Source organism: Eumetopias jubatus, unplaced genomic scaffold (genome assembly GCF_037043125.1).
Source record: "Eumetopias jubatus isolate StellerSeaLion01/CBP00866 unplaced genomic scaffold, mEumJub1_p1.0 scaffold_10, whole genome shotgun sequence".
Classification (NCBI taxonomy): Eukaryota; Metazoa; Chordata; class Mammalia; order Carnivora; family Otariidae; genus Eumetopias; species Eumetopias jubatus.
Window position 1 is genome coordinate 99,550,758 of NW_028274816.1, and position 19,301 is coordinate 99,570,058.

The 19,301-nt window shown below is 49.0% G+C and overlaps 1 protein-coding gene across 6 annotated transcripts in view; it reads left to right on the plus strand.

Moving 5' to 3' along the window:
- The first annotated feature begins 4,090 nt into the window (after positions 1-4,090).
- Positions 4,091-19,301, plus strand: part of PLEKHM1 (pleckstrin homology and RUN domain containing M1) — a 45,646-nt gene continuing 30,435 nt past the window's right edge. For 4 of the 6 annotated variants that reach the window (XM_028092771.2, XM_028092774.2, XM_028092770.2 and 1 more), the window contains exons 1-4: positions 4,091-4,182; positions 6,856-6,999; positions 12,445-12,692; positions 14,396-15,022. In XM_028092771.2, coding sequence (XP_027948572.2) covers positions 6,949-6,999; positions 12,445-12,692; positions 14,396-15,022 — 926 coding nt within the window. In that variant the 5' untranslated portion in view covers positions 4,091-4,182; positions 6,856-6,948. Of the gene's footprint in view, positions 4,183-6,855; positions 7,000-10,339; positions 10,429-12,444; positions 12,693-14,395; positions 15,023-19,301 lie in introns of all 6 variants that reach the window. The other 2 variants (XM_028092772.2, XM_088028223.1) reach the window with 1 other exon arrangement.

The following is a 19,301-nucleotide window of genomic DNA, read 5'->3' on the forward strand; positions in this document are numbered from 1 at the left end:
ACAGGTGGATGAGGTAGCTGGAGGGTACGGGAAGGCTAAGTACCGGCCACGAGAGCACTGGAGGGGACCAGAGGAGCGCTAACGGCAGGTAGCACAGGAGGAGGAGAAGAACGAAAACATTCCGGGGTCAGGGATGGAAACAATCACAGAGTACATGAGGAAGCTCGGCAGTGAACAGTCACAATTCTGTAAACACTATCAGTTATCTTGAAAGAGTGACCTAACTAAACCCCAAGAATGGACTGGGTTGTTAAAGAATTAACTCCTTGGCTGTGGTACTAGGAAGTCCTTAGACAGTGTCTAAAATGGATAAATCAAGAGCTAGAAGCGCAAGATAGGTGGAGACAAGCATGAGAAGATTCAGCTATTCAGCTAGAAGTAACCAGCCCCAGTGAGCTGGCTCAGGAGGGTGGGGATGGGGGGGGGGCGGCAAGAAACTGCTGTGATCATTAGGTTTCCTCACCACTTCATTTCATACTATTTAAACTGTAAACTATGTGTATAACAACATTTGGGGGTTTTAAAAATTCATTATTTTGTCAAAGCTTTATTTTTGCCCAGCTTTATTGAGGTATAATTGACAAATCAATAATTAAAAACCCTTTAAATCCATTTTTTAAAAAGAGAGTGGGGAGAACCAGCGTTCCTATAACAGAACCCAGGAGAACATTAGCTATTCCAGTTTTGAGAAAGGGTTGCATTAGTATTAGTTTGATGATTTCAGTCAGCTGCCAATTAGGGATACATCTGGGGTTCAAACAAGAAAGGCTCTCAAAAAAAAAAAAAGAAAAGAAAAAGGAAAGGCCCTCACTCCAGTGCTCAGAGAGAAGTTAAAAACGGGGATCTGACTGGATTGGAAGGGGAGAATTAGCCCAAACTATAATAATAATATAGCCAGTCATCTTTTTTTTCCTTTTTTTTTTTTTTAAAGATTTTATTCATCCAGGGGCGCCTGGGTGGCTCAGTCAGTTAAGCACCTGCCCTTTGGCTCAGGTCATGATCTCAGGGTCCTGGAATCAAGCCCTGAATCCACCCCCTGTTCAGCGGGGAGCCTGCTTCTCCCTCTCCCTCTGCCCCTCCCCCTGCTCATGCTCTCTCTCTCTAAAATAAATAAATAAAATCTTTTAAATAAACAAATAAAATTTTTTAAAAAGAAGGGAAAAAAGATTTTATTCATCCCTTTGAGAGAGGAGCAAGAGCATGAGCTAGGGGAAGGGACAGAGGGAGGGGCCAAGCTGATGCACCGCTGAGCAGGGAGCCCATTGTGGGCTGGACCCCAGGAACCTGGGATCATGACCTGAACCGAAGGCAGACGCTTAACCAACTGAGCCACCCAGGTGCCCTATAGCTAGTCATTTTCAAGTGCTTACTGCAGCCAGAAACCATCCTAAGGATATTATCTTATTTAATCCTCACATTAACTGATATTTTCCCCAATCTACAGATGAGGAACTGAGGCTCAGATAGTTTTGGGAACTTACCTGAAGTCACACACCCTGGCCCCTCTGCCTGGGGCTAATGGGCCTTAGGGTGTTCTGACTTCTCTTTTTTTCTAATCATCAATCAAACTTAGAAGATTCTATCTTCAGTACTATCTCAAGGGGCCTGTGAAAACCACTGACTGTGGCAGTGGTCTTAGCCCCACACTTGCTGGGTTGTCTTGGGCCCCCACACAATTGTAGGGAAGGCCCAGTAACAGTATGAGCTGGTGTTCAAACCTAAGGATTCCTGGCTCCAAACCCCACTTGCTCCACCACCGAACTATGCCAGCCCTCCAACTAGAATGAGTGCTGGGTGAGAGTCCTCCCTCTACCATTTATTAGTTGTGTGGCCAAGTTACTCAACTTCTCTCTTAAGCCTCTTTTCTTATCTGTGCTTTGGAGATAACAATGGCAACCTACCTTCCCAATGGTTGATTAAGGACAAATCACAATTCCTACCTGGCAAACAGCAGAAGCATTTGCACAAATGTTACCCCTCAGCTCCTAGGTTAAGACAGAGATTCTTACATTTTCTTATGCTTCAGATCCACTGGCGGTGAGAGCAGGGCTGAGGAGAGGTGGTCAAGCCGAAATTCTTGGACCCCATCCCAAAGTGACTCTCCAGGGTAGGGGTGGGGTTCAGGAATCTACACGCTGGACGTGTCCCCAGGGAATTCAGACACCCACAGTTCTCCTACCTGACTTTTTGCATAACTCTGCATAGTGCTTGAAATCTAAGCTGACAGACCAGTGGCCTGTGAGGGGTCTTTGGGAATGTTTCAGCCCTTCCTGCACTGGCCTCCAACTGTGTCTGTGCATCCTCCCTTTTCCCCTCACCCTATCTGTCTTTATCACCCCTCCCATCCCAACCCCCCCCCTCTGTTCTTGCCTCCTAGCTTCCTCTCCACCTCTCGCTGCACCCTCCCCTGAGCTCAGCCTGCATTCCTACTCACCAGCCATTTCTCTTCAGTCTCTTCACCTGCAATGCTCTTTCCTCTATCCACCTAGAAGGCTCAGATACAAGTTGCCTCCTCCAGGATAACCTTCAAGCCCTCTTCTCTGGCACCATGGCACTTGGCATGTGCCTTTATTACTGTTCAAATGACATGGTAGTGTGAGATTTTTTTTCTGCCTGGAGACTACCTGGTGGACTCACGGCCCATGAATGGTGGAAGTGTGCACCAGAGCAAGATGAAGAGAGGAAGACAAGCCCATAGACTTTGCAGAGGGGCCAAGAGGCATGGGAAGGAAGAGAAGATCAGGAGATGGGACCTCCTGAAAAGGCAGACAAGAGATTACTATGTGGGGGTTCCCACAGCTTTTGCAGATAGAGGCTGTGCAAAACTTCATTGGAAGAACTGAGGAATGTTGCTTGCTCCATTTAAGGGAGGGCATGCTTGTGTCAAGACACTGATGCTCTTGCTGTGCTAATTATAACGAGAAACACTATCCTTTTGCCCAAGAAATGGGATTTCCCTAATATAGCCCTTACTTTCCACCTTGTTTAACACCAAGAGAATACTTTGCCTCTATGTCTTTATTTCTAACTTCCTCCTCAATGATTAACCATACTGAATGCATTCAGGCTCATCTAGTCTAAAACCAGGAAGAGGTGGTTCTCACTCCTGGAGAGAGAATTACTGAAGGGGCAGCCCCCAGGCACTCAAGTGCCACATCTCCAACAGCTGGTTTTATAAATGGAAATAGGCACTGGGACCTGGACCTTCCCAGAAAGGCCAATGAAGCCCCTGACCCAGATCAGTGGAGCTTGCTTCCAAGAACTGTTCCTAGACCAGCCCTGTAGATACTCCCTAAGTTCCCCTGGACCTGCAGGCAGCAGTACCTCTCCACTCCAGCACTCACCCCACACTCAGGCCCTAAGCTCCCATTTGACCAAAGCCTTCAGGTGTGAAATATCGGAAGCAAAGACATCCCCCTCAAACACACACTTCTGACCTTTTGTTCTGGGTTCATCTGAAAGAGAAATATCAACTCTACCAAGGAAAGCAAACAAACAACTACCTGGCTGGATGAGAATAACCGGACCCTTGATCTTCGCGCCTCCAGGCTGATGGGCAGGTTACGGGAGAAAGGCCAGGGGACCTAAAGGCGCTCCCCTGGTGTAAGGTGTGGTCAAAACACGTATGCTTTTCCCCAAAGCCGCAAGGCGGGAAGCACCACCTGCGCTGATGCCCTCAGGGAGGCAAAAATAGGGTAGGCTATTGGTCCGATTTTACAAGTGGGAGCCTTCCCCGCAGGAGGCCAAGAGACGGTCCCAATGTTACACAGGCGGTGCTGTGGCCAGGCGAGGTCATGAACCCAAACGCCAGGATCTAGTCTGACACAGACACCGCTAGAGGCGGACAGGACATGTTCCGCCCGACGCTGATGGCCTTGCCTAGTGACCTCACCTCTTCGCGCTCATCTCGGGGGGTGGAGTCGGGAGCCTGCCAGTTCACTCACCTGTTAACGGTTTGGCAGTTTGGGCGTGCGGAAGCGTTGGCCCCGCCCCACGGCTCCTCCAGCCCTGCGAGTGGCTCCGGGGACCGGGGGCGGGGCCGGGCGCCGAACCGACGTGATGGCGTCAGACGCCGCTAGCGCCGTTTCCTGTTGTCAGTGGCTGAGAGGTCGCAGCGTCGGGTCGGAGTATTAGAGGCTGCCGCGGCCAGGAGTGTCCCCCGCCCCGGCCCCGCTCCCTCTGGTGAGTTAGGGGTCGGGGGCGAGGAGGGCGAGAAGGGGCGGCGGGGCCGAGACGCGAACGGGCGGTGGGCCACCAGCCCTGTCCGTGCTCCCAAACCCCTGGTTGCCTTGACACTGTCCTGCTTTAGAGCCCTTTCCCTTCCCCACCTAAGCCCCGCACCCCACCCCACCCGGACCCGGGCCTTCAGCCCGCACAGCCACTGCTGACCCGTCCCCTCCATCTTCTCCCGCCCGGGACCCGAGCCAAGCCCCTACCCCCCACCCCCTCACCACTGGTGTTGCGTAAATGCAGCCACAATTTTGACCCCAGGGGTAGCCCAGTTCCATCCCCCAGCGCAGCCACATCCCTCCGCCTCCCTCTAACGCATCTCCTCCTCACCCCTCAATCCCTTTGGCAACTCCAATGTTCCACGCCAAACTCCTCTGATCCCCACCATTCTGGTTTTCCCCTATTCTGGCTCAACTTTCTTATCCTAGCCCCCCAGCCCTCACGGTCTGCCCAGCCGTAACACCCCACCTCCACCCAGCCTCATTTAATACCTACCACCAAAGCAGACGCTCTGTTGCGCTCACCCCCTCTTCTTAATAACTCTGATCTCAGCCCTATCCTAAGTCTTATATGTATCTTCTTGTCCTCACAGACTCAACCCCTAACTTCTGAGCCCACCACATACTTTCTTATCACCTCCAGCCATCCCGAGGACACTTCATCCCTAAGTCTTTGCTAAACTGCCCCCAACTCTTGCTGCCCCAGTTCCTACCACCCCTCCCCGGTCTTATTAAAATGAGGTCTCCACATCCCCATTTCTTCACCCCAACTCTGCACCCATTCTTCCCTTGACGTCCCCATTTGATCTGAGAACTTAGTGCAGTCCCCCACCAACCCCACCTGCTTCCCCTCAACAGCCAAGTCAAGGTGCTTCCTCAGAGCCAGGCAGTTCCTGAGCAGCTCGATGGGTGCAGGGCCTCAGATGGTAAATAAGTGTGGAGGAGTACAGCTCCACCTCCTGTGGTTCAAGGGCTTTTCCTGGATGTCTGGTCCCCTGTACCTGTTGTCCTCAAGGATTGTTTCTAGCATTCCTATTACATTACTTGTGTTGACTGCTGGAATGGTAGGTATCATCCAAATACCTGGACCTGGGACAGTGGAAACTTATCACTTCCTTTTGGATGGTAATCTGTAGAAGCTCAGAGGGTCCTACCATGTGGGGTTGGCTGTGGTCACAGAGCCATGTCCAAAAGTGTTGTCCTGGCACTTAGAAAGGACCCTCACCCAGTGCTCCCCCCAGCCAGAGCTGATTGCAGATTAGTCCCAATACTGAACACAGGGAAACACAGTACCAGAGGTGATGTTACATGTTGTGAAGAGTATAGGTGAGTGGTCCTGGGGAAGCTGAGGCCTAGGTGGATTCAGAGGCTGTTGAATTGCTTCCTCTTTTTGCAGGTACTGGATCATTGAGTTTTGACCATTTTGATGACCCATGAACTCAGAGAGCCAAGTTATCTCAGAGTAGCTAGACCTTCTTGAGGCACCTAGGCCCCATTGTTAATATTTATAATCTCCTGGGTGTTTTGGGTGCACATCCCCTCTTAGTTCTGGTGACCAGGCTCCAAAGGATTGGCCATTTCACAGCAATTGTAAAGGGCCCCAAAGAGGACCCATTGTTTTTGCTTGCCATTTATAGTCTCACTTCTTTGAAAATTGAATGCTCTTCTACCTTCAGTATTCCCCTCTCCCCCCCACCCCACTAAGTTGTGATATATCTAAAGGGTTTTCAGCCCGTTGGCAGCTTGGTGTAATGGAAGGAATTCCACAGTGACCCTGCCACTGAAAAGTTGTATACCTCAAGTTCTCCCTGAGCCTTTTTATTTTACTCATCTGTTCATTCAGCAAGTATATTTTGAGCACCATCGTGTGCCATGCAGTGTTCTAGGCCCTAGAAATGCAATGGTGAATGAATTGGGCAAAGTTTCTGCTTTCATTCCTTCAGAGTTTGGTCCTTGCTGGAATCCTAAGGGATGTGGGACAAGAGTGTGGGGGAGATGCAGGGCACCTGGGTGGCTCAGTCAGTTGAGTGTCTGACTCTTGGTTTCAGCTCAGGACATGATCTCATGGGTTGTGAGATCGAGCCCCGCGTTGGGCTCCATGCTGGCCATGGAGCCTGCTTAAGATTCTCTCTCTCTCTCTCTCTCTCTCTCCTGCCCCTCCTCCCACTCATGTGCATTCTCTCTCTCTCAAAAATAAATAAATCTTAAAAAAAAAATGTGGGGGAGATGTGTTGTTGGGTAGGAGGAGGGAGGGAGTAAAGAAAGATACCCAATGTTCATAGACTTCACATTTCTGGCCTCACCCACTAGCCTTTAGACTGAGAATCACAAGCTAGAAGTTTCTTGCCCTCCAGCTGGGATTCAGTTGCTTCAAAGGCCTAGTTGCCTTCACCCCCATACACACACACACAGCCATCCCACCCTTCACAGGACCCTTGTCCAGAACTCCAACTTTCTTCAGGTAGAAGGAGGTGCTGTTTACTCACTCAGCACTCACATGTCTGAAGGATCAGCTGCCTTTCTGAATCAGAAGATAACTTTGTCATTTGTTTCCAACTGAAAACCCTGACTCATCACCTGGTACAGCAGCTGGAGGGCTTAAACACCGGCCTGTTGTTCTGTGTAGCCAGGTGCAGGATCGAATTCAGGCTGAGGAGACTGAGGCTGTCACGGATGGCGGGGAAGTCTCCAAGAAGAGAAGGTTGCTGTTTACTGATGAATGGAGTGTTTCGAAAGCGGTGAAGCCAGGTCATCCATTTCTTCTTTTAATGTAAGTCTCATCGGGGCCTTTCTCCTCTCTTCATTCTTCCTTAGTCTCTGGAGGAAGTATATAGAAGGGCGTATAATAAAGAAAATCAACCAGAATGTTTCCTTCCTGTGTGTAGGAACATTTAAGAAAGGACAGTTCTGAAACCTAGCTACCATGGAAAGAATCTGTGCTCCAGGGGGACTTTGGGAGTATCTACAGGGCTAGCCTGGGAACAGGACAGTTCTTGAAAGCAAGCTCCACTGATCTGGGCCAGGGGCTCCATTGGCCTTCCTGGGAAGGTCGGGGTCCCAGTGCCTGTTTCCATTTATAAAACCAGCTGTTGGAGATGGGGCACCTGAGTGTGTGGGGCCTGCCCCTTTGTTATGCTACAGATCTGATGGGCAAGATTGTTTCTTGTTGGTTTTAGGCCTTCTTTGATAAAATGAAGCTTCTGAGCTTCTGCCCCTAAACAGTCTCTGAGTAATAAGTTTGCCTGCAGCTCTTTGAACCAAGGACCTGAGACAGTTTGATCTGGTGAAAGGCACAGGACTTGGAATGAGGAAACCAGAGCATTCTGTCCCTTACCTGAGGCCTGTTTCTACTGAGCCTCAGTTTTCTCCTCTCTGAAATGGGAGATAATCATCCTCCTTTCACAGGATTGTTTTAAGAATTAAATGAGATTAGAGAATGAGATCCTGTGCCAGGGTGAATCAATACTGAGGGACAGAAGTAGACTTAGGATGGGTTGGAGTTTCCTAAAGGCAGACGCCACTCACCTTTTCTGCTCAACTGCGCTTGTGATGTTTGAAGCTCTCTATTGGCTCTCCTCAGCCCGGGTCTCCCGAAGAGACACCCCTCTTTGGTTTGGTTCTTGGTGTCAGTGAAGACTGTTCTGAGGATAGGGAGTGAAGCCAGTCCCATAGGACGGTAGATTGGGGGTCTGGGCCCCCCAGGAGCCCTGCTGACCTAGCAGTCAGGAGACCCAGACCCCAGAGATCTCATAGACTCTTACGTTCCTGCCTCTGAGCCGGTTCTTGCCTCCCTGAGGTGTTAGGGAGCAGACAGGCCTCGGTAGGGTGCTCTGGCTTCTTGCAAAGAAAGGTGTTCCCTTAACTTTGGCCTGACCCCAAAGTCTCATCATTTTGTGAATTGTCAAGTAGCTCTTCTGGATTTCTCTGCACTGTTGTCATTTTGTGGCTTTTCTGACGCTTCACTTTGTTTTAGGCCACAGTTGTCTCCTCCCTGGCCCTGCTCTGATCTCTCAGTGTCCGTTGACTTTGTTTTTTTAGCAGACCCTGACTTGGCCAGGGCACCCACTCACTGATAAGCCTCCCTCCCTCCAGTGAATACTCTATTATTTTCGGTTAATTAATTAATGAGACCTTAATGGACCTACTATTCAAATTGTTGAGGTCCAAGTCATAAGGCTGCCTGAGGGAAGGGCAGTTTTGGAGCTCGAGGTCTGTCGAGAAGGACAGGCCTGAAGGGAGGCCTTAGGCCTCTGGAACTGCTGAAAGGGATTGGATGCCAGGGTCCTGGAGCCAGAGAACCTGGACCTGACCTGCAGGGCTGTATAGGGTAACCTTGAAGGAACCTCGCTTTCAGGATCAGGCACAATTTCAGGAGGGACTCTCACTGCAGCCTTTTCCAGTCACCCTGGTGGCCAGAGCATGGAGTTGGTCTGCAGAGGAGGGTCCTGAGAACTCCAGGCAGGTAGGAGCCAGGAACATGGTGAGGGAGAGGCAGTCAGACAGGGGCTGTAGCCAGGGGCCGGCGCTCTTCCTGCCAGTCTGTCATGGGCTGACCAGAGCTGGTGCTGCAGGGGCCATTCCCCACACACACCTACCTCCCTCTGCATGCCCTTCCTTAGGAAGGTTGGCTCTGGGTCCTGTTTACCCTTGGCCAGCTCCAGAGGCCAGGGCTTGAATCAGAGCATCTAACGTCATTTAGGGCCACCCTGCTGTTCTCCATGCTCCACTGTTCTCTGTAAATCTTTCCCACCAGACTGACCTTGATGTTCCCTTGCACCCCCTCACCTGGGTCCCCAGCTGAAGAGCCCTCCTCCTAGACCCCCCTACTCCCTCCCTACCCACCCCTTAGCCCTAGCTCACATTCGCCTCTTCCAGAAGGGTTGACATCGTCCTAGAGGGAGGTAGTGGAGTCTGCCACTTATCAGCCCTGGAATCTTGGGAAGTTCCTTGACCTGGGTCAGCTTCTATTTCTTATCTGTTAAATCAGGATAATAAAACAGCCCTCCTAGGGTGACTGGGAGGAATGCAAGAAGCAATATATGTAAAGAGTACAAAATCCATTTAGCATGCCTTGGCTTTATTAACTTCTTTGGACAATGACCTATTTTTTGGTATCTCCTCCTGCTTAGGCTATGTGGTCACTAGAAATCTGTTTAGTTGGGAAGGTGCCTGCCCCATCCTGTCCATCCAAGTGGCTGGGGTGGGGCCAGGCCAGCCAGCAGCCCCCACTCAGGCTCAGGTTGAAGCCCTCCCACCTCAGCCACCCCCCAGGAGGAAGCCAGTGCCCTGAGGGAGTTACTTCAGCTGCTTGTGCATGTGCTTTCATGCCCTGGCAATCTTTGCCTATAGGTTTGGATGGCCACAAACACTAGGGTTGTAGGTGCCATTTCTCCTTAGTACCTTCAGGCCCTGTGCTAGGCATTTTCCACATTGATGTCTCCATCTGAGAGGTCTGATAAGGTGCCCCAGCATGCGTAGCTGGTTAGTGGCAAATCAAGAGTCGGACCCGTTTCCCTTTAGACATGTCCCTGTGCTGCTCCAGCTTAGACCGTCGCGCCTGAAGGAGAAGCAGATGTGTGGCCAGAGAGCCCTCCCTTTGGAAGCTGTTGCAGTTGTCCCTGTCACCGCTGAGCTGGCAGACACCAGACTGGGACAGGAGTCAGAGGGGGTAGTTGCAGGGCCCAGGCCCGAATGTGAATTATGAGCCCCTGCTTCCTGGTCCATGTGGGCCCTTGGCACCTTCAGCTGCAGCATCCCCCTTGCACCCTTAGCTCCGTGTCTAAATCAGCCTTCACGCCCTGCTTTTTGTGCCCGCACTGGGTGTGGAATCCAGAGCTCTTTCCAAGCACTGCTTGGGCTGGACCCACCCATGGCGCACAGGACTCCTCACCTCCTGAGATCAGAGCCCTCAGATTTGTTTTCCTTCCTCAGCTTCCTTCCTTAAAATCCACTCTTAGCTTTTACTTTTGTATTCAAACGCCCTTCCATTGCAGTTTAAGGAAGATGGGCTGACCTCCTGCTGCCTGTGGGGGAGTGGGAGGGGGAGGGGGAGAATTGGCTGGGGATGGTGAGCTGGAACTTGCTCATCTGGCCACCATCTGTCTCTGCAGGTGTCATGTGATTCTCCGAGGGCGCTGCTGTGTGAGTGGAAATGCTCTCAGTGGCGGAGAATGGACTGGACCCCCGGGCTGCCATCCCGGTAGGCAGCAAGGGAGGCTCAAGGGTGGGGAAGGGTGCACAGGACAGCCATTTCATTGATTTTTCTTGCTTTGAAATGAATGAGGACTGTCCGGAAAGTGAGGCCTCTGGTTGAGAAAAAGTTATAGCAGAGCAGGCTCTAAGGAGATCCTGCCCTTTCTAGAACATCTTATTGGTGATTAAATGGGAATTTGCAAAAAATGGTGGTGATCTAATATAGGCTACCTGAGGACCAAGGATTTCTCCAAAGAAGTCATACATATGACCCATAAGTACATGAAGAGATGCCTAACATCATCAGACATTAGGCAAATGCATTCAAAACCACAAGAGGCTTCTTCACACCTCTGGGATGGCTAGAATCAGAATGACGTAAGAGTAAGTGGTGGCCTTGTAGAGAAATTCAAACCCTCGTGCATTGCTGGTGGGAATGTCAAATGGTGCAGCTGTCGTGGAAAACAGTTTGGCAGTTCCTCAAAAAGTTAAACCCAGAGTTACACATGACCCAGCAGTTCCACCCCTAGATATATACCCAGGAGAACTGAAAGCACATGTGCATGAATGTTCATAGCAGCATTATAGCCAAAAAGTAGGAACAACCCAGACGTCCAGTAATGGGTGAATGGATAAATAAGATGTGGGGTGTCCACACAGTGGAATATTATTTGGCAATAAAAAGGAATGAAGTCCTGATACCCGGCGACAGCATAGACAGACCTTGGAAATAGGCCCAGTGAAAGAAGCCAGACATGGAAGGCTGCACCCTGTATGACTCCGTGTTTACACAATGACGAGAATTGGTAAATCCATCAAGGCAGAAGGTAGATGAGCGGTTGCCAGGGATTGGGAGAGAAGCAGATAGGGAGTGACTGCTTATGGGCACAGTGTTTCTTTCTGAGACAATGAACATGTTCTGAAATGAGGTAGCGGCTATAGTTTTACAATTCTGTGAATATACCCAAAACCATTGAACTGTATACTTTAAATGAGTGAATTTTATGCTATGTAAATTAGGTCTCATTAAAGCTGTTGTAAAAAAAAAAGAAGAAGAAAGAACATTAGACTTAAGAGAACCTTAACATGAACTGTTTGGGCTAAAATAAAAATAAAACAGTAAAATATTTATCCGTAATCCTGTCAGCTAACAATTCAAACCAGTTTTTCTGCATTCCCTTCTAGTCTTTTTCCAAACACTTAGGTAATTTTGACACGCTTATAGTATGACCGAACTGTCCTTACATTTCCGGAGGATTCTATGTGTATGTATTTTATAATTTACTTACAGAACCAACATTAACTGAGTACGTCTATGTGCCAGGCACCATGCCAAGCGTCAAGGACCCAAGGATGAATAAAAGACCAGTCTTGCCCTCGGGGTAATCAGGCGTTCAGGAAGTACGCTTTCTGTTTAACAGATGAGGGCATTAAGATCAGCAAGGTTAAGTGAAATGTCTGCGGTGACCCAGCTGGTGGCCGACAGAGCTAACACTAACCTGGGCCTCTGACTGCCCAGTGTAGGATCTTTCTCAGTGTAGACCTTGCTCCTGTTTTCTTGTTCTAAAGCAGCACTTGTTGCCTCTTGGTGGGATCGTAGTCCCATGAATAAGGTAGACCGCTTCCCCGCTGTCCTAGGTGGGTTCCCCGAGCCCCCAAAACTGTAAGTGTGATGGAGCCGGTATTTAAACACAAGATTTATATGGCTATCAATTCACTGAAGTTCAGTTTCTTTTGTTGCTGCTGTTGTTTTCGTTTGAGGTTCAGTTTAAAAAACAAAACAAAACAAAAATATACAAATGTCTTTGCAAAAAAATATATATATCAGTACCCCTGGGTGGTGTAAGTATGTGATTTTCCTTTTCTTCTCTAGGCTTTGTCTTTGTTTTCTATAATTAGCTTGTGTGAGTTTTGCTAGATAGACGCACACATGGGTGCACGTGTGTGGGTGCTTGTGTACATGGCAATGAGCAGGTACATTGCAGGATCTCCTAAAGGCTGTGTTATGTCTGGCACTGACTAGGTCATCAAGAAGAAGCTAGTGGGATCCGTGAAGGCATTGCAGAAGCAGTACGTGTCCTCGGACATGGTGGTCACTAGTGAAGACGGAGATGCCAACGCCATGTGCAGTGCCCTGGAGGCTGTATTTATCCACGGCCTGCACTCCAAGCACATCCGCGCCGAGGCCGGAGGGAAAAGGAAGAAAAGCGCCCACCAGAAGCCTCTTCCTCAGCCTGTCTTCTGGCCCCTCCTGAAAGCCATCACCCACAAGTGAGATCAGCTGGGGAGGTTTTGCTGTGGGGAGGAGCTTCAGAGTGGGGGACACGGGGCTCTCCCTCGCCAGCTGTATGGGAAAGCAACAGAGACACTCTGTTCTAGAACAGAGATGGGTGAGGTAGGGGTTATTGTTATACCAAGCCTCAAGGGCCCCTCAGCCCTCAGGCAATGGCTGGGGGCTGCTTCAAGCGCCCGGCTGGTCACCTTTAGCCACGGCCACCGTTACCACACCGCAGCAAACCGAGGTGGTTGCAACAGAGAATGGGCGGCCTGCAAAGCCTAAAATCTTTACTATGTGGCCTTTTACAAAAGAAGTTTGCCGACCCTGCCTTAGAATGTTTGAACATCTGTGTTGTTAAATATTATACTCGTAACAGGGGATGGCATTCTTTAAACAAAAGTGGAATCCAGATCATCTGATTATTCACCCTGGGATGGTTGTCTCCGTGGCCCTGCCGCTGACCGCCTGGGCTGTGGAGCAAGCGGCTGGCCCTGGGCCTCAAAGGGCTACCTGATGCCACCTTCGGCCTGAGGTGCCTCGTCGGTCTCTATCTTCCTTTTCCTGCTGCCGGCCGCTGCCCTGTCTCAGGTTCTTACCCCACTCCTGGGTGACAGTGGCTTCCTGATTGTCCTCCTTAGCTCATTCTCTCTCTTTAGCCCAGTCAGTGGGGCAGCACTGACTGAGCTGAAGCTGACCAGAGCTCACTCACAGAGCCCCATGGAGCTTGGTCTGCACTCCCACGGGTGAGACATGCACAGGGCACCGTGGTAGTCAGAGGTGGGGCATTTGCATCCGATCAAGGATTCAGGAACTCAGTTTGGTACGTGTGGGATCTGATCTTATCCAGAGCGGCCCACCAAGACGCCTGCGTAACTGTGGTCAAGTCACTTTGCTGTGTAAAAACCCTCAGGCTCTCAAATGCTAGCCTGGAGTCTGATTCACTAGCGGGGGCCCCAGAATCTGTATCCTGACCAAGTTCCCAGGTGATTCTGATGCACAGCCAGGCGTGGGGACCGCTGCCCCGCTTTGCCTCACCAGTTGCATCCTCAAGACCCTGCATTACCTGACTTTGCAACCCAATCACTCACTCCTCCTCCCCATGTTGTAATCGGAATGTACTCGCCACTCCTGTTACAGAGCTGTCGCTTTCCTTCCCTTGGTGCCTTTTTTCTGTCAGTCCTTTGTGCCTAGAAGGTTCTCCTTCCGTTTTCGCCTCTTGAAATCCCTTGCGGCCCAACTCAGATACTGCCTTGTGGCATTTTTCTTACTATGACCCAGAAATGATTGCCTACTCCCACCCCAGCTCTGCTGACAACAGGGTTCACCTCAGTGTGCCTGTGAAAGGTGGTTACCTGGATTGAGGACAGGACCATGTCTTTACCCTGTATCTTAACAGCTCCAAAGACCTTGCCCTTAGGGGCTCATCAGATGTGTTCTGGATGAGTACATGATGTCAGGGGTACCCCGGGTAGTTGTAATGAAAATGGTGATTATCCTTTGTGACAGCAACCTCAAAAAGTTGGGGGTTATAGCTTAATATTTCTAAATTCCCCATAGAGTACTATTATCCAAGATTTTTTCAAGCCTGTATAGATGGGCAGTCGTTATTATGGGCTCTTGCTAACCAGTGGATAAAACAAGACCTTCAGTAATTGGAAATCATTTCTTGAAACAAGCCTGTCCTCCCCATCCTCAGACACATCATCTCGGAATTGGAGCACCTGATCTTTGTGAGCACGGACGTGGGCCGCTGCCGGGCCTGGCTGAGGCTGGCCCTCAACGACGGCCTGATGGAGTGCTACCTGAAGCTGCTCCTCCAGGAGCCGGCCCACCTGAGCGAGTACTATCAGCCCACAGCCCTGCTTCGAGATGCTGAGGAGGGGGAGTTCCTCCTCAGCTTCCTGCAGGGACTAACTTCCTTATCCTTCGAGCTCTCCTACAAGTCCGCCATCTTAAACGAGTGGACGCTTACCCCGCTGGCTCTCGCTGGGCTTTGCCCGCTCTCTGAGCTCAACCCCCTCACTACCTCCAGGACAGAACTACAGCGGAAGGAGTCTCTGGATTCAATTTCCCATTCCTCAGGCTCGGAGGACATCGAAGTCCAGCACTCAGGCCACAAGATCCGACGGAACAGGAAGCTCACGGCCTCCTCCCTCAGCCTGGACACAGCCAGTTCGTCCCAGCTGTCTTGCAGCCTAAACTCTGATAGCTGCCTACTCCAAGAGAATGGCTGCAAGAGTCCAGACCGTTCTGAGGAGCCCATGTCCTATGACTCAGACCTGGGGACAGCAAATGCTGAGGATTCGGACCCGTCTCTGCAAGAGTGAGTGCTCCTCCCCCACTCTCTTCCTTCCTGCCTCCTTCTCTTCCTCTTTCCAGTCTCCCTTCCTATAGCATGTGATTGCCTGTCACTGAGCACTGACCTCTATAAGGGCATAAAGAGACAGAGGGGACATCGTCTCTCTTCCTCAGGGACTGGAGGTGCTGGGACCTGTAACTGGAGGCCACATGGGGCCGTGAGGAGGATGGATTTAGGTAGGGCTCAGAGCTGGATCAGGCTCCATCCAGTGCTGCCCCTGGGTGAACTTCAGCAAGTTACCTCGTTTCTCTGAGGCGCAGTGTAAAATATTATTATTGCCTCTAGAGGGAAAGAAACCAACAGTTCAGGGTGATAGTTACAATTCCAAAAAATGCAATGAAGCATAACAGATAAGGGTGCTCCTCTGTGACCTCCCAGAAGGCCTCGGAAGGACACAGACCCTGAACAATGACTGGAGGATATGGCAGACAAAAGGGGCGAAGCAGGTGTATGGAGGAAGAGTCCATGGAACAATGAACTTGACTAGAGGAGGGAGCCTGGACAGAGCCTTCTCTTTAAAAAATTTTTTTTAATTTGAATATAGTCGATACACAATGCTGTATTAGTCTCAAGTGTACAACATAGTGATTCATCATGTCCGTGTTACGCCATGCTCACCACAAGCAGAGCCTTCTTTATCCAGGCTTTTTAACAGTAATTTTTGAATAGATGACCTATTTTTATGGTTAGAAAAAGGCTAAAATGTATATGGTGAAAAGCCTTTCACACGCCTGTCACCACAATTATTAATTCCTTACATTTTCTTCTGATGTTTCTAAATGCATCTAACAAATATGAATACAGATTTTTAAGATATTTTTTATTTCTTATCCCTGCCCCCTTTCCCCGCAAAAGCTATTATAAATACACTGTTTGACATCTTGTTTTGGAAGAGATCATATCAGAGTTTTTGTTTTGGAGTGTCCTATCAGAGCTTCTTTATTTTTTTTTTAATTGCCTATTTTTCCATCGCTGGTTAATTTATTTAACCAGCCCTGTATTTAATGGGCATTGGAGTTCACTATTTTTATAAATAACCTTGTGTATGTGGTCTTTTAATTCTATGCAAGTAACTCTGTTCAGTAAATTCCCAAAAACAGAATTGCTGAGCCACAGGATACATTAATGTGTGATTTTCACAGATACTGCCTAGTTACCCTCTGTCAGGGATGGGCCTTTGTCCTCTCAGCCTTGTCAGCAGAATGTATTATCAAACTTTTGGATATTTGCTCATCTAATAGGTAGAAAATGGTAAATTTTATTAAGTACTTCCTTCAGCCATGCTCCCCCAGCCTGTGTTTAGGACCTTCTTATCTACTCCTGGGTGCTCCCCACCCTCTTGGTTCAGGCCTTTACAGGGTTCCCAGCTGGTGTAGGAATAACACCAGGTTGGGGGCTGGTGTGGACTGGCTTGCAGTGGATCTAGTTTCAAGCTCTAATCTACCACTTACAAGTTCAGTAACGGCTGCCAAACTGCTGACTCTTTGAAGTTGTTTCTTCATCTTTAAAATGGGGACTCCCACGGGACGCCTGGGTGGCTCAGTCGTCAAGCTTCTGCCTTCGGCTCAGGTCATGATCCCAGGGTCCTGGGATTGGGTCCCTCACTGGGCTCCTTGCTCAGCGGGGAGCCTGCTTCTCCCTCTGCCTGTAGCTCCCTCTGCTTGTGCTCTCGCTCGCTCGCTCTGTCTGACAAAGAAATAAATCTTAAAATGGAGACTCCCTCATATGGCTGTCTACAAATCAGATCAGATGCCTGGGAGTGAGCTGCACACATAACAGCGTCTGGTAGACCCGTGAAGTGGCTTCTGAGCACTGAGCACATTAGCTAGAACTTTCAAATGTCAAACGGAAGAATTTAGATAGAACATGCTGGAAAGGAGCAATCCCCACCTATGCACTGGGCGGGTGGTGTGACTCGGGTTCGTTCACCTATCTGAGCCCTTTATTCTCTCCCTCCTCCCACAGGCCAGCCATGTGTCTTTGTCATGTGTCTTGCTTTTATATTTCATGGGTCTTGTGATTGGAAAATTTCCAGCTTCAGGTCATTGAATCAGTGACCGTCCACCCTGTGTGGGAAGTGTTGTCCTGGACGTTATGAGACAACTCGAGGGAAGAGGGTCAGGACGTACAGAGCAGCACTGGGCAGTGGTGTGAGGAACCAGCACCCACTGGGAGCACACAGATGCATAAACACACATCCAGCACCAGCTCTTCTTAGGGGGTATGTCTTAAGAGTAAAGATTCTCATCGATGTTTAAGAGTTCACTTATTTTTATTATATTACTTAAATATTTGTAACTTAAAATTAGGCATAAATACCATGGGTTTATAACTCCTTCAACTGTAAAATCAAAACATTGACAGATTAAACAGAAAGTACAAAACATAACATTCCAAATGAAATGTATTAATTTAATCTTTTCCGGAAACCAAATTGCAGTTTGCTTTGTGAACAGAGGATTGATGCCCTGAATAGCTTCTTTTGTGTTGGTTGGGTCTGAATTACAGTGATCGCTGAGAAGCATGACTGCAGTCTAGTGGTTAGGAATGTGGAGTCAGGAGTCAGACCGCTGGAGTCTTCCATTAACTAGCTTCGCGACCTTGGGCAAGTTATTCAACCTTTCTGACCTTGATGTCCTCATCTGCAAAATGGGGTTAAGAATGCTAGGAAGAATTAATGAGTTGAGGCATGTAAAGTGCTTAGAGCAGTGCTAGACACAGGGTGAGTGCTCGGTAGGTGGTGTCATTGTCATTTTACTACTGGCATCCCTGTGATGTCAGTTCTCCCACGACTTGCCTTGATACACACAGCTGCAAAACTGTGGTTAGTGATCTTTGTCAAATGTCGTTGTCATAAGGCCTTCTCTTGGAGGAAAGGATTCTTCGCATATGCAGCCCTCCTCCGTGCTTTTAATAGTGTCCCCCGACTGCCAGACGGCGCCATGGACCACCACACGCCAGTCCACGTGCTCAGGAGAAGCGCAGGCTCAGAATTTCTTGGCAGGGGTACTTTATGAGGTGGTCATCCAGATCCTCCGGCCCATGCTTTTTATTTGTTTCGCACCTATACCTCTACGTACACATATATATGTATGTATACAATACATCTTTTTTCCCCAGTGTCTTCTAAATGAAAGCACAAAGTTCTAGAATTTTTGAATAGACAGTTTTTGAAAAACAGTGCCCTGAGCTGGACAGAACAAAAGTGGACAGACTGGAGTGGTTTCAGTCCAATGTTGCATTTTCTTCAAAGGTTTTGAAAATTTTCTTTTACCTTTCCTTGAAAATCTCATCTCTTAAAAAAAAAAAAATTTCTGGCACTTTTCTACACTTGATGTGTATGTCTCTCTTATTCTCTTTGGGTCCTGACGGCCAGCACTGATTCTGGTGAGGCTCTGTGAACTTAATTTCACCTTGACCTTGGTGTTGATTTGGCAGAAGCTCTGTTTTATCACACAGGCTTCTTGCTGTTGGGTGGCATTTCTTTATTCCAACACCCAGTCTACGCTGTCATTTAAAATTTGTCTCACAGATTAGGATTCATTGATAATTGATAACTGTTTTGGTAATGCTAGTGAATATAATTCTCCTTTCCTTACATTTTTATATTCGGGTCCATGGAGGCTAAGCAGTCTTACCAGGGATGATAAGAACAGGCACAGTAACAAATTGAGGTTAATGTTTATTGAGTACTTGTTTTGTGCTAGACACACTACCAAGCATTTTACCCATGTTATCACACATAGCCTTTAACACAGTCCTAACAGGTGGGTGCTGTTACCATGCATGTTTTACAGGGAAGGGAATGAAGTCTGTGAACTTTAGGAACCTATTGTGGGGCCCAGCAGTGTGCCAACCAAAGGTAGGATGCTGGAGCCCTGCTCTTAATCGATCACCACCCCACCTCTCAGGACTCTACGTGGAGCTGGGACCTCACGGGGGCCATCTGTCAAAAATCTGTCTCCCTAGCTCATCTCAGAAAGTGGCCCCATTCTGTCACAATGTTTTGGACACAAGCAATTGGTTAGCAAATGTCCCTTCCTTCTCTGCCTGTGGAAACTACCCCTTTGTGTCCAGGACCCATGAGCCTCAGTGTCTGCTCACAGCAAAGCTGTACTTTTGGATTCTCATTGGTCTGTTTTCAGAGAGAGGCTGAGAGCAAGAACCAGCAGCCCCCTGACTCCCTCCATAACTATTCCACCAACATATTTACACCTTCTTCTGATAGGTCACCTCCTTATTT